Below are 13,563 nucleotides of genomic sequence, written 5' to 3'. Positions count from 1 at the left end.
CTGGTTCATTCCCCAAATGCCCATGGCAGCTGGGGCTAGGCCAGGCCAAACCCAGGAGGCTGGAACTGAATCTGATTCTCACACAGGTAGCATGGACCCAACTACCTGTGCCAGCCCCTGCTGTCCCCCAGAGTGTGCACTGGCAGGAAGCTGGAAACAGAAGTGGTGCTGGCACTTGAACCCAGGCACTCTGATAAAATCTCTTCTGATGTGGAAACAGTGAGAGCACGTGTGTATACCTGCAGGGGCTGTTTCCACATGCTACAGTCTCCTTTAACTCTCAACACCTCTGGGAGGCGCTGGGATCATTCCATTTCAGAGAACACCAAGACAGGGCAGGTTGTGCCCCAGTAACAAGCAAATGGTGGAGGAGGGGATAAAACACAAATTTTCCAATGGATAAAAATCTTTGATTTCAGGCAGAATTGCCATAATGACGCTTGTTTTAAGCAGAAAAAAAACCCAGAAAACTATTTAGGACAGCTGTCAGACACACAAAGACAGGACAGCTCAGTGTTGTGTCCAGCCACGGCTGAGACTTCGTAGCCATTTCAGCCGAGCTTCGTGCACCCCAAGAGGAGACGGCAGAGCCCGGACCCCTCTGCGGGGACCTGGAACCGATCTGACACGATGGCGTCTGATGGCTCTGATATCGTGATTGAGGCCATGCTGGAAGTTCCCTGTAAGAAAAGAGGAAGAAGAGGAGGCGCAGCCGCATCCGTAGCCGGGACTGGCACCGTGGGAACCCAGAGCACTACCGGAGGTCTCCGCTTGCCGCTGGGCCCAGGGGTGGGCAGAGGAAGAATCCCATGGGCAGCCAGTGGATAAGCGGAGCCCTGAAGAGCATGACGCCCATGCACTTCTCCACCTGCAGTCGGCTGCCTGCACTGGGCCCCCAGACCTGCAGGACTTTCCCTCTGCTGTTGGCAGGGTTTGTGAGGTGCGGGTCATCTCAGGCCAGAACTCACGTCGTCCTAAGGGCATTCTGTGACATCCAGCCTGTGCCCCCGGCCATTGGGCTGGCTAGGTACAGGCCTCCCAGGCTGAGAAAAACCAACGGGCAACCATGCCAAGGACCTGCAGAAGGGCCAGCGCGCCTCCCTGTGGGCTCCCTGCATTTCAGTATCACCGAGGACAGTCTCCAGGGCATCCATGAGCCCTCCAGCAAAATTGACAATAGTGTCCTGATGAAGGATTCAGATACAGGTTGTGGTTTCATTCTGATTCCGAGTGTGGCCCTGGAGCGAGCAAATGGCTTTGAGCTTGCTGGTCGACCTAGGAGGGTTGGCCATGTGGCTGAGCGACTGGATGGTACCACAGATACTTTTCCTGATGGCGACCAGGAGTTGGATCCGGGATCACCAGGTGGGTGTCTGCAGCTCATGGCCAAACTCGCAGAAGGCTCTGGAATCCAACTGTCAACCACAGCAGTGGCGGCTGCCGCCTGCAGCTGAATGGAGCAGTTCCCTTGGGGACCCTGAACCCAGCAGCTCTGGCTGCTTGAGTCCGGCCAGTGCTTCCTGCTCTCTGTACCCCCCAGACCATGTAAATCACTGCACACTGACCTGCCTCCCCGTGGCGCTGGGTCCTGCGTACCTCTTTTCCACGTCTGCCCAGGCCATTCTGAATGCGTGATGCTGACTGTGGAGGATAGGGGTCGCCCGTTGACACTGAGAGGAGCTCCTGGCCGCAGTCCCCCTGGGAATGGACTCTGCTGAGCACAGCCCATTTGAAGAATCTACCCTGCACTGAGTCCTATTTCTCCATGTATAGCATCTCCTGAGAATGATCTTCTTGCCTCTCCAAACCCCTGTTAGTGGTTCCTCCACTCCTCCTGTGCTGGGAAAGACCTAGGGCATTCACGGAGGAACTAATCTCTCTCCTTTTCCTGTGCTTTCCCTGCAACCCATCAAGGAGATCCCTAGGATCTCTCAATGGAGAGGACTTGGGAGTTTGGGGAGTGGGCCTTGCAGATGCTGGCTTTCCGCTACCAGCACCCTGGAAGGTAGCCTGGGCATCTGCATCATAGAGCCCACTTAGACCCCAGCCTGGTGTGGCTTGAGGCCAGAGCGACCATCGGTTCGGCCACTTGCTGAGAGGCATGGGAGAGGTCCATCCTGCCAGGCAGGCAGAATGCCTTAGGGGCTCTCGGGAGTTTGGTAAAAGGTGGGTTCCCTTTCCAGTAATTTCCATCTTCCTTTGTGTGCTTGACCTACTTCCCAGGTCCTCTCTTTGGCCCAGGGAGGAACAATGGGGAGAATGCTGCCACTCTGCACCGCTTCTGTGTGCCTCTACCCTGGTCTCAGCCATGGTGGTTAGAGCCGCTGCTGCCCCATCTGGATCCACATGAGCCCTTCTCACTGGATCTCATACTGTGTCTGTGTACATAAATACACACACACATACACACACACATGTATGCATGCACATATAAACTTGATACAAAAGGCAAGCTCTCTTGTGGCAACTGCTGCCCATGTATGTTGTGGTCTCTAAAGTCAGCTGGTGTCTGATGATAATTTCTTGTGCACCAAGACCCTGATGATTCTAGGCATGTAAAACATTTGTCATTTCAAAAAACAACAACAAAAAGACTTTGTAATACACAGAGACTGTGAATAGAGTACTCTGAAAGGTATTGAATCAGCAACAAAGACAAAGTAGTCGTAGACAAAATACTATTGTAGAGCTACCTAACAGCTTAAAAGCAAGCTTAAAAAAATCTAACTGCTTCAAATTAAGTAAACCCCAAAGGAAAACATAAAAGTAGTTACCGGGATAAAAGAAAATCTGTCAAACAATAATGTAAAACTGACAATGTCTGACATCCAATAAAAATTAACATAAATTAAGAAGCTGGAACAAATATGATCCAGTTTGAAAATCAAGCAAGAGAAAATAAAACAAACAAGAAGATGGGATTGGCAGGTATGTCAATTTCAAAATGCTAAAATGATCCAGTGCATTGGCCTGGTGCTTAGACACTGGTTAGAATCCCACGTCCCCTGTCAGAGTGCCAGGGCTGGATGGTCACCTCCAGCTTCCTGTCTCCCAGACCCCAGAGGTCAGTGCCAATGCTCAAGTACCTGGGCTCCTGCCGCCCACACTTGAGTTCCTGGTCACAGCTTCAGCTTCACCCCAGGTTTGGCGATCACAGGCCTTCCCCCCACCCAACCCTCCATCTCTTTGCCTCTCAAATACATTTTTAAAATCTTATTTTTACATTTATTCTATATTTTCAAGAAGTTAGAGAAAAGCATGAACGTGACGAGAAAATGTTTAACAAGTGGACATGCTTAACTCACACATATGGAAAGTGACTCCAAACGTATTATAGATGTAAAAGTTAAAGCTAGAAAGCTTCTAGAATAAAGCAGAGAAAATTTTAAGTGACCTGAGATTTGTTAAAGATTCCTATATATGGAAACAGAGAGCATGAAAGAAGAGAAGTAATGATACATCATTTATTCTCAGTACTGAAATCTTTTGATCTTCTAAATGTGCTAATTTTTTAAAGAATTATTTATTTTATTTGAAAGAGTTACATATATAAAGAGAAGGAGAGGCAGAGAGAGAGAGAGAGAGAGAGAGAGAGAGAGAGAGGTCTTCCACCCGCTGGTTCACTCCCCAATTCGCTGCAATGGTTGGAGCTGTGTTGACCTGAAGCCAGGAGCCAGGGGCTTCTTCTGGGTCTCCCACGTGGGTGCAGGGGTCCCAGGTCTTGGGGCATCTTACACTGCTATCACAGGCCATAGCAGAGAGCTGGATGGGAATAGGAGCAGCCAGGACATGAAGTGGCACCCATATGGGATCCCAGCACTGCAGGCAGTAGCTTAACCCAATACGCCACAGCGCTGGCCCCTAAATGTGCTATTTTTAAAATGGGGAAGAATGAAGCCACAGGATAAGACACAGTATCTGCAAAGCATAAACCTGACCAAAGGACTTCTGTCCAAAATACATAAAGGACATTTCCAACCTAGTAAAACAAACAATACAAAATAAACAAAAGATTTGAACAAAAACTGAGAGAGAGAAGGAGACAGAGAGAGAGAGAGAGAGAGAGAGAGAGAACAAATAAACATATGAAAAGCTGCTTTAGGCTTCATAACAAAAATAAAGTAAAGCCAAAGAAACTATTGCTACATACCAGTTACAAAGGCTACAACTGAAGATGGGTAATACTCAGTACAGGGATGCAGAGTAACAATCACTTTCAAGTATTTTTGGTGAAAATGCAAAAAGGTATCGACATCTTGACTTGAGTTATGAATACACACTGTACCTTTATTATTTTTATTTATTTATTTATTTTTATTTTTGACAGGCAGAGTGGACAGTGAGAGAGAGAGACAGAGAGAGAAAGGTCTTCCTTTGCCGTTGGATCACCCTCCAATGGCCGCCGCTGCAGCCGGCGCACCGCGCTGATCCGATGGCAGGAGCCAGGATCCAGGTGCTTTTCCTGGTCTCCCATGGGGTGCAGGGCCCAAGCACCTGGGCCATCCTCCACTGCACTCCCTGGCCACAGCAGAGAGCTGGCCTGGAAGAGGGGCAACCGGGACAGAATCCGGCGCCCCGACCGGGACTAGAACCCGGTGTGCTGGCGCCGCAAGGTGGAGGATTAGCCTATTGAGCCACGGCGCCGGCTTACTGTACCTTTATTAATGATATCCAAGCCATACCAGAAAATCTAAAATTGTCCATAACTGGAGGATGGACACGCATATTACAGCCTATACCTGAGTATCACTCAGCAACAGAAAGGGATGAACTAATGATATACAGAGTCATTACTCTCCGTGAATTAAGTCAGACAGCAGGCAGGAATCAGAGCGCCCATGGGTAACTCCATTTGTGCAAATTACTGCAGTGTGGTTACCTAACACAGAAGTGGTCTCAAGGCAACAGGAGATGAGAAAGGGAAGTGTGATTGACTTTCTGGGTTCATGGACGTCTTCAACAGACAGATGCAACTTACAGCTACACAAAGGTAAGTGTTTGTAAAACTCATCAAATTAGAGATGAAAACTGATGCATGCTATTGTGCAAATTATACCACAACTATGCAAAACTATTACCAAAAAAATAAATACAGGCTGCTCACCTCTGAAGACTACCATGGAGTCTGAACGGGAATCTCAAATCTGTGCCTTTCTTTGTGAGACTTATTTCATGTGCAACCTCCGCTGGATCTCCCATGTACTCCAATCAGTGTCAATCATTAGAGAACTAACCTGGATTGGGAAGAATTCGTTTACCACAGAGAGTACAGCAGAGGGTGCGACTTATCCTGAATCCCAGACATTTGTTTTTGTGAGCACTGTGATGTAAGGGTCAGCTTTTTTCCACCCTGTACGGACGACTGTCCCAACAGCATGACTTACGGTCTCTTCCTCACCACCCATTCCCGCCATGCCTGTCGCATGTTAAGTGTTCATATCTGCATGGCGATGACTCAGCACTCCAGTTCTCCACAAGTCTGTTGCTTGTCCCTGGGTCAACATTACCCTGGCTCAACCATGAGAGCATTCTAGTACTACAGCTCTCATAGAGCAAAGCCTCATACCACTCTTTTTCTATAGAGTCTCTTTGTTCTTTTGACCCTTTTATCTTCATATAACTTTTTTTTTAAAGATTTTATTTATTTATTTGAGAGGTAGAGTTACAGACAGTGAGAGGGAGAGACAGAGAGAGAGGTCTTCTTTCCGCTGGTTCACCCCCCAAATGGCCACAATGGCTGGAGTTGTGCTGATCCGAAGCCAGGAGTCAGGTGCCTCTTCCCATTCTCCTACATGGGTGCAGGGGCCCAAGAACTTGAGCCATCCTCTGCTGCTTCCCCAGGCCACAGCAGAGAGCTGGATTGGAAGAGGAGCAGCCAGGACTAGAACTGGCGCCCATATGGATGCTGGTGCTGCAGGAGGAGGATTAACCTAGTGTGCCACAGCACCGGCCCCTCATAGAACTTTTTAAAATCACCTTGGCATTTTCCACCCAAAACACATGGCTCAGATTTGCATTGGACATGGAATTTATAAACCATTTTAGCAAGTCATGAGCTTGTTACACTGTGAAGTTTTAAAGTCCATGGACAGTGCATTGCTCCATTTATTGGGCTCTTCGCTAACGTCTGAGTAAAGTTACTGTCTTTGATAGAGGTCTTGTACAGTTTTATTGGATTAATTCCTTGATACTTGAACTAAATCTTAAAGTCATTGCTGTTTATCATTATATAAAACTGAATCCAATTAATAATTGTCCTGTAAATCATTAGAACTTCTAATATGTTCCCAAAATTATTTCTACTCAATCTACCTCCATGCTTACATAAAATATTACAAAGGAAAAATACGATCGGAATGCAGCTGGATAATGTTAATAGAAGGACTGTGTTTTTTTGGTTATACATCTGACTTGGGAGTGAAGATGAAAGCTTCCACACGGCAATGCCAGTATCATACACATCTCCCTCTTTTTTAAAATATGTGTTTGTTTATTTGAAAGGTAGAGGGAGAAAGAGGGAGAGATGGAGAGAGAGGGAAGGAGAGAGGTCTTCCATCCACTAGTTTGCTCCCCAAATGGCCACAATGGCCAGAGCAGAGAGGATCTGAAGCCAGGAGCCTGAAGCTTCTTCAGGGTCTCCCACACAGGAGCAAGACCCACGCATTTGGGCCATCTTCCACTGCTTTCCCAGGCGCATTAGCAAGGAGCTGGATCTGATGGAGTAGCCAGGACTCGAACTGGCGCCCACATGGGACGCCGCCACTGAGGGTGGTGGCTTTACCCACTACACCACAGCACTGCCCCTCTTACAAATCTCTTTATTATTGTATTTTGAGTTCTGCCTTTACATTCTAGACATCCACAAGTCATTACATGAGTAAGGGAATAACCAGGTGATTTGAAAGAGAAACCATAGCGAGTGAGATCATCTGTGACTTGCAATTCCTTTTTCTCCACTTAAAAACACAGAGTCGGCGCCCGGGGATCTCGAAGCATCAGTATCAGGGGGCTGAGGGTGGGATAACAGGCCGCCACAAAGGTGGGCACATGCTGCAGCCAGAGGTGAGACTGGGAAAAATAAATATGAGAAATTGTGAGGACAGAGTTGGTGAAGTAGAAGAAAATGAAGGTGCCTGCTAGAAGCAGGATGGTGTGCGTGGCCTTTGTCTCCGGGGAGAGTCTGTGGGCGCCACTGTGGCTGTGCACATGCCTTACTCGTCGGTGGTGCCTGTGCAGGAGAAGCACCATGTAGGCGCTGGCCGCAGCCATGAACACCATGAATGCCACGTCTGGAAAGGTCAACAGGACCGTGTATTTTGTAGCGGCCATCTTAGGGGTCTCGGAAGAGCACAGTCCATAATGCTGCATGCTGGTGGAGTTGAGGCCACGTGGACGGGCCTGTATTTTCAGAGGAATAAAGAAGTTCATCAGCAGGTTGGACACCCAACAGAGAAGGCACGAGAAACGCACCTTCCTCCGAGCTATGTCCTTGAGCCGCATCCACCCGCCACCTGCGGGGCTGACGGTGAGTGCCTGGAAAACGCTCAGGAGGCAAGTGGTGCAGAGAGAGAGGCCCCGGGCCATTCTGTGGATGTAGTAGACAAGTTTACACGCAGCGTCCCCAAGGACGTAAACCACTCCCCAGGTAAATATCATCTGAGGGATCCCCTTGAAGAAAAGAACCAGGAAGTTGGCCACGGCCATGTTGGCCATGATCAGGTGCGTGGGCCGCAGCAAGTGGCCAGCACAGGCCGTGGAGGCGTAGCTTGAGAGGAGAAGGGTATTCCCCAGGACCCCAATCCCATTCTGGGCCAGGAAAAACAGCCTGAGGATAAAGTCACCGAAATCCATTCTCAGGCCTCGCAGGGGCAGGTTACTGATTCGAAGTTCCCCATGTTAGAGCTCAGCGTAGGCTGACTCCGACAGTCCTGGTTCTAACAGGGACGTTCAGCCCTTCACACACTGTCCTGAGGACGACCCCATTGACGGCCACAACTCCACCAGGAAGCTGGGCATCGCCATTCAGGGAGCCGCCCTGCCAGCTGCTGGGCCATTGCTTACCCGTTTGCCAGTCCTTCACTGTGTCCGGACGTAATCCCCAAAGTCAAGTCTTCTCTCTCATATCAAAGTGATTTCCCGAATATTCACTACATTCCAGGACAAGCCACCAGTCCTCGGGCCTCAGAGCTTAGAATGGGAGACACATACATAGAATATGATTAGGATACAGGATAGATCATGCTACGAATGCATGATGTAAATGGTAGTGTTGGAATATGTATGGGAGATTTTAGCTCTTAGTGATTCTGTTGTAATACACAGGCATTTTAATTTTTATTAGTTTTGTAAATTGTTCTTGCAAATTATAAAAAATGTGTATACCACAAGTAATAAATAATACAAAGATAAAAGAAAAAGTTAATGTAGGCCCCATTTCTCCCTTACAGCCTAATTCCTCTTCCCTGAGATAACCATGTCTCTAAGGTGTGAGATTCTTCCACAATTTTCTTTTTTCTTTCAAGATTTTACTTATTTTTTTTGAGAGGTAGAGTTACAGACAGTGAGAGGGAGAGACCGAGAGAAAAGTCTTCCTTCCGCTGGTTTACTCCCTAAATGGTGTCAACAGCCAGACCTACGCCAATCAGAAGCCTAGAGCCAGGAGCTTCTTCTGGGTCTCCCACGTGGGTTCAGGGGCCCAAGCACTTGGGCCATCTTCCACTGCTTTCCCAAGCCATAGTAGTGTTCTGGATCAGAAGAGGAGCAGCAGAGACTCGAACCGGCGCCCATATGAGTTGCCTGTGCTTTAGACCAGGTCTCTAAATTGCTGTGTGTATTGCAGCAATTTGAAATAAAGATAGATTATATATATACATATAAAAATATAAATATGCTTAGAAATTTAAAGCATTCTTCATCATACCTCCTAGGACAAAGAAAAGATATTAGGAAAATCATATACCATGACCATGGGAGATTTATACCAGTAATGTAAGGACAGCTAAATATTACAACATTTATCAATAAAATCTGCCATACTGATATTAGGAAGAAAATTCATGTGACTGTCTCCCCTACTACTTTGAAAACCAAACCAAACCAAACCAAACCAAACCAAACCCCTGGGGCAGGTGTTTGGCCTCACGGTTAAGCCATGTCAAAGCTCACGGTCCTGATCCCGCTTCAGCTCCCATTCAGCTTCTGCTCATGTGCGCCCTGGGGGGCAGCAGTGACGGTCAAGTAGCTGGGTCCCTGCTACCCACGTGGGAGAACAGGATTGTGTCCCTGGCTCCGGGCTTTGGCCCTCCAGCCACTGTGGGCATTTGGGGATTGGGCCAGCATATGAAAGCTCTTTCTGTGTAACTGTTTCATTCTTTCTGTCTCTGTCTCTCAAATAACTAAATAAAATTTTAAAAAGGTTTGACAAAATATTAACTTAATTAAAAGGACACTACAAGATAAAGGAATGTACTGACATCCTTAGTGTGATTATGTGAGAGGAGACTTCAAAGTGTACTTGGAAAATGAGACCAAAAGATAGCTTATTTAGTGCATATTATGAAAAAGCTATGCAAGGAATTCAAAAAATCAACAAAATACTTAGGCATTTTCCATGAACTTTTCGAGGTATTTTGTATATTATACATATGTGTGTGCACATTTATATGTACACACACAGGAGCACTTTATTAAGAAACAGTGCAAGGCCAGCACCGCAGCTCACTAGGCTAAACCTCCGCCTTGGGGTGCTGGCACACCGGGTTCTAGTCCCGTTCAGGGCGCCGGATTCTGTCCCGATTGCCCCTCTTCCAGGCCAGCTCTCTGCTGTGGCCAGGGAGTGCAGTGGAGGATGGCCCAAGTGCTTGGGCCCTGCACCCCATGGGAGACCAGGAGAAGTACCTGGCTCCTGCCATCGGATCAGCGCGGTGCGCCGGCCGCAGCGCGCCGGCCACGGCGGCCATTGGAGGGTGAACCAACGGCAAAAGGAAGACCTTTCTCTCTGTCTCTCTCTCACTGACCACTCTGCCTGTGAAGAAAAGAAGAAAAGAAGAAGAAGAAGAAAAGAAGAAGAAGAAGAAAAGAAGAAGAAGAAAAGAAGAAGAAGAAGAAAAGAAGAAGAAGAAGAAAAGAAGAAGAAGAAGAAAAGAAGAAGAAGAAGAAAAGAAGAAGAAGAAAAGAAGAAGAAGAAGAAAAGAAGAAGAAAAGAAGAAGAAAAGAAGAAGAAGAAGAAAAGAAGAAGAAGAAAGAAGAAGAAGAAAGAAGAAGAAGAAGAGAAGAAGAAGAAGAAAAGAAGAAGAAGAAGAAAAGAAGAAGAAGAAGAAAAGAAGAAGAAGAAGAAAAGAAGAAGAAGAAAAGAAGAAGAAGAAAAGAAGAAGAAGAAGAAAAGAAGAAGAAGAAGAAAAGAAGAAGAAGAAAAGAAGAAGAAGAAAAGAAGAAGAAGAAAAGAAGAAGAAGAAGAAAAGAAGAAGAAGAAAAGAAGAAGAAGAAGAAAAGAAGAAGAAGAAAAGAAGAAGAAGAAAAGAAGAAGAAGAAAAGAAGAAGAAAAGAAGAAGAAGAAAAGAAGAAGAAGAAGAAGAAGAAGAAGAAGAAGAAGAAGAAGAAGAAGAAGAAGAAGAAGAAGAAGAAGAAGAAGAAGAAGAAGAAGAAATAGTGCAGAGGGGCTGGCACTGTGGCATAGTGGGTGAAGCCACTGCCTGTGGCACCGACATCCCATATGGGCACCACCAAACCAACTCCACCTGCAATCCATCTCTCTGCTACAGCCTGGGAAAGCAGTGTAAGATCGCCCAAGTGGTTGGGCCCCTGCACCTGCGTGGGAGACGTAGAGGGGGTTCCTGGCTCCTGGCTCCTGGCTTCAGATCTGCACAGCTCCAGCTGTTGCGGCCAACTGGGGAGTCAACCAGTGGATGGGAGATTCTCTCTCTCTCTCTCTCTCTCTCTCTCTCTGCCTCTCCTTCTCTCTCTGTGTGACTCTGACTTTCAAATAAATAAATGAATCTTTTAAAAAAAGTAACAAATTGTGCAGGAACAAAGAAAGAAGACCACTACTTCAATTAATGCTGTCCTATAAGTATGAGTTAATGTAATTGTTCAGGAGAAAATAAGTAAGCACAACAATTTAAAAAGAAGTAGAACTGTACCCTTAGATGATAAAATAGTAATAAGCCTCTAGCTAATCAATGTTAACTATAGGTGAGTTTATAAAAGTAACAACCTAGGGGCCGGCACTGTAGTGCAATGGGTTAGCGCCTGGCCTGAAGCACTGGCATCCCATATGGGCACCAGTTTGAGACCTGGCTGCTCCTCTTCCAATCCAGCTCTCTGCTACAGCCTGGGAAAGCAGTAGAAGGTGGCCCAAGGCCGTGGGCCCCTGCACCCATGTGGGAGGCCTGGAAGAAGCTCCTGGCTCCTGGCTTCAGATTGGTGCAGCTCAAGCCATTGCAACCATCTGGGGAGTGAATCAGCCATTGGAAGACCTCTCTTTCTCTCTGTGCCTTTCCTCTCTCTGTAACTCTGACTTTCAAATAAATAAATAAATCTGTAAAAAAAAAAAGAAAAGTAACAATCTATAAAATTAATATATAAAAATCAACAACCTTCATACACACAAAAACCAGATCATGGTAGAGGAAATTCTATTTAAAAACCAACAAAAATGTATAATTTTTAAGAATTAACTTAGGAAACATCATAGAAAAGCATGACATAAACAAACTGTAAACTCTCCAGTAGCTGAAGTAAACATGATCAAGTGGAAGGCATGCTTTGTTTTTGGATTCGATATTTGAACATTATAAAGATATTAGCTCCACATACTTTCACTGAAAAATTTAAGGAAGCAAGTATATATAACACAACGTTTTTCCTGGAAAAGAGGGGACGGGAGCCCTCCAGGGTCCCCTTTAAAGGCACAAGTCTCTCACAAGAGTCCCCCCAGCACACCTCAAAGGCCCCCCCCAACACCGTCACTTTGGAGGTTAGGATTTCCACACAGTTTCCTGGGGGACAGAACCATTCAGCTGCTGCACTGACGAGGGGGAGAACAAACCCCAAGAAGGAAAGCAAGCAGCAGAGCCCGGAGAACAGAGGTGGAAGATCTGGGTCGGAGAGCGCAGCAGGGGCCCCGGGAGAGGGGCCCGCAACTCTGATGCCCGCCCCCACATCTGCATCCTGCGGTCCCTGTGTCCTGCTGCTGGTGTTTCTGCTCCAGCACCCATCCAGCCGGCCCCGCCTGTCTGTCAAGACAGCCTTTTCTCTGGGGTTGCAATGCGGGCTCCATAAAGAGCAGAGAGACCTGAAGATGGGAATGCTGAGCCCCTGGTGGGGGAAGTGGGGACAAGGAGAAGAGAAGAAACACACAAGAACACCTCTCACGGTGACCTCAGCCGTCATGACCACGTACCTTTTCCCCACGTGAGTACACCCTTGGATCAACACTCCAGAACATGAGAGGAAATGTCACCTCCAGCTCACGGCTCAAACCCAGGCTGGGATTTGTAAAGGTGACCCATGGGGCTCAGGCGTCAGTTCCAAATCCTAGCCGTGATTCAGGCCCACGAAGATTCAGCCACTTCATGCTTTGCAATACCAGAAAAAAAAACATACAGTGGAAGTTTACTGAACATGGACCCCGTGCCAGGCACTGCGCTAAGGGTCAGAAATATATTGATCCATTTAATCCCTAGATAATCCAGTGAGCCAAATATGGTAGTCACCATTCTCATTAGGCAGCGGATCACAATGGGGCACAGGAAAGTCAGGTTTTGTCTGAAGTCACAGCCCCTCGTGGTGGATGATGGGGGGCTGATCCCAGGTCTGAGGGGCCCTGTCTATATCTCAGTGTAGAGGAAAACTCCCACAATGCAACTCAGGGTCCTGCTTTTCCCCCATGTGCTTGGTGCTACATGGTTTTCTCTTTATGAAAAATAATTTTTAAAACCGAACAGCAGGGACAGTAGATCAAAGTCTGAGCTTTGCAAGTGCCATAGAGGCCAACACTATGAGAAAACAAACAGTGGAATGAGCTTACGAAGAACAAGCCAAATACAGGGGTGTCAGGCGGTCAGACTTTGTACATAGAGCCAGGGGCAGTGACATTTGAGAGAGCTCCTGCCTGCAAAAGTGCTGGAGAAATCCCTACTTCTTAAAAAGGATAGACCTGGAAAAGGTAGAATAGGCTTGGGGTTGACCTTGTCCCGTGAGGGAGAAGCACAGGAGAGAGATGGAGAAGCTAAGTGAGTAGGGAGACAGAAATACAGATAAAGAAAGGGTGACGTTAGGGCAGAGGTACCAACTTCTCTGTTTTAACCCACTTCCCAAAATGTGGCTCCAGGTCCAGTCAGAGAAAATACCAGTAGAAACAACTGATGAGTGACTTTCTGTGTGAGCTTTAGGGCTTGGCACAGGCCTCTCATGTAAGACAACACTGAGCGCTCAGTGTCAAACAATATTCTTGGCCAGCGCTGTGGCACAGTGGGTTAAAGCCCCGGCCTGCAGCGCCAGCATCCCATGTGGGAGGTGGTTCGAGTCCCAGCTGTTCCATTTCTGATCCAGCTCTCTGCTGTG

The 13,563-nt window shown here is 47.2% G+C and overlaps 1 protein-coding gene and 1 pseudogene across 1 annotated transcript; one reads left to right on the top strand and one right to left on the bottom strand.

Annotated features, from left to right (window-relative positions):
• Window positions 1-630: 630 nt before the first annotated feature.
• On the top strand, window positions 631-1,504 carry LOC149120756 (putative RNA-binding protein 23 pseudogene; annotated as a pseudogene).
• A 5,453-nt stretch (window positions 1,505-6,957) lies between these two features.
• ORYCUNV1R1671 (vomeronasal 1 receptor oryCunV1R1671) lies at window positions 6,958-7,851 on the bottom strand. The gene has a single exon (NM_001167341.1). It carries the CDS (start codon window positions 7,849-7,851, stop codon window positions 6,958-6,960), a length of 894 nt encoding a protein of 297 aa, NP_001160813.1.
• Window positions 7,852-13,563: the final 5,712 nt, after the last annotated feature.

Source organism: Oryctolagus cuniculus, chromosome 18 (assembly GCF_051225735.1).
Source record: "Oryctolagus cuniculus isolate XC-2025 breed Fujian yellow rabbit chromosome 18, ASM5122573v1, whole genome shotgun sequence".
NCBI lineage: Eukaryota > Metazoa > Chordata > Mammalia > Lagomorpha > Leporidae > Oryctolagus > Oryctolagus cuniculus.
The sequence above is the reverse complement of the archived record's forward strand: the minus strand, read 5'-3'. Positions and strand labels throughout refer to the sequence as shown.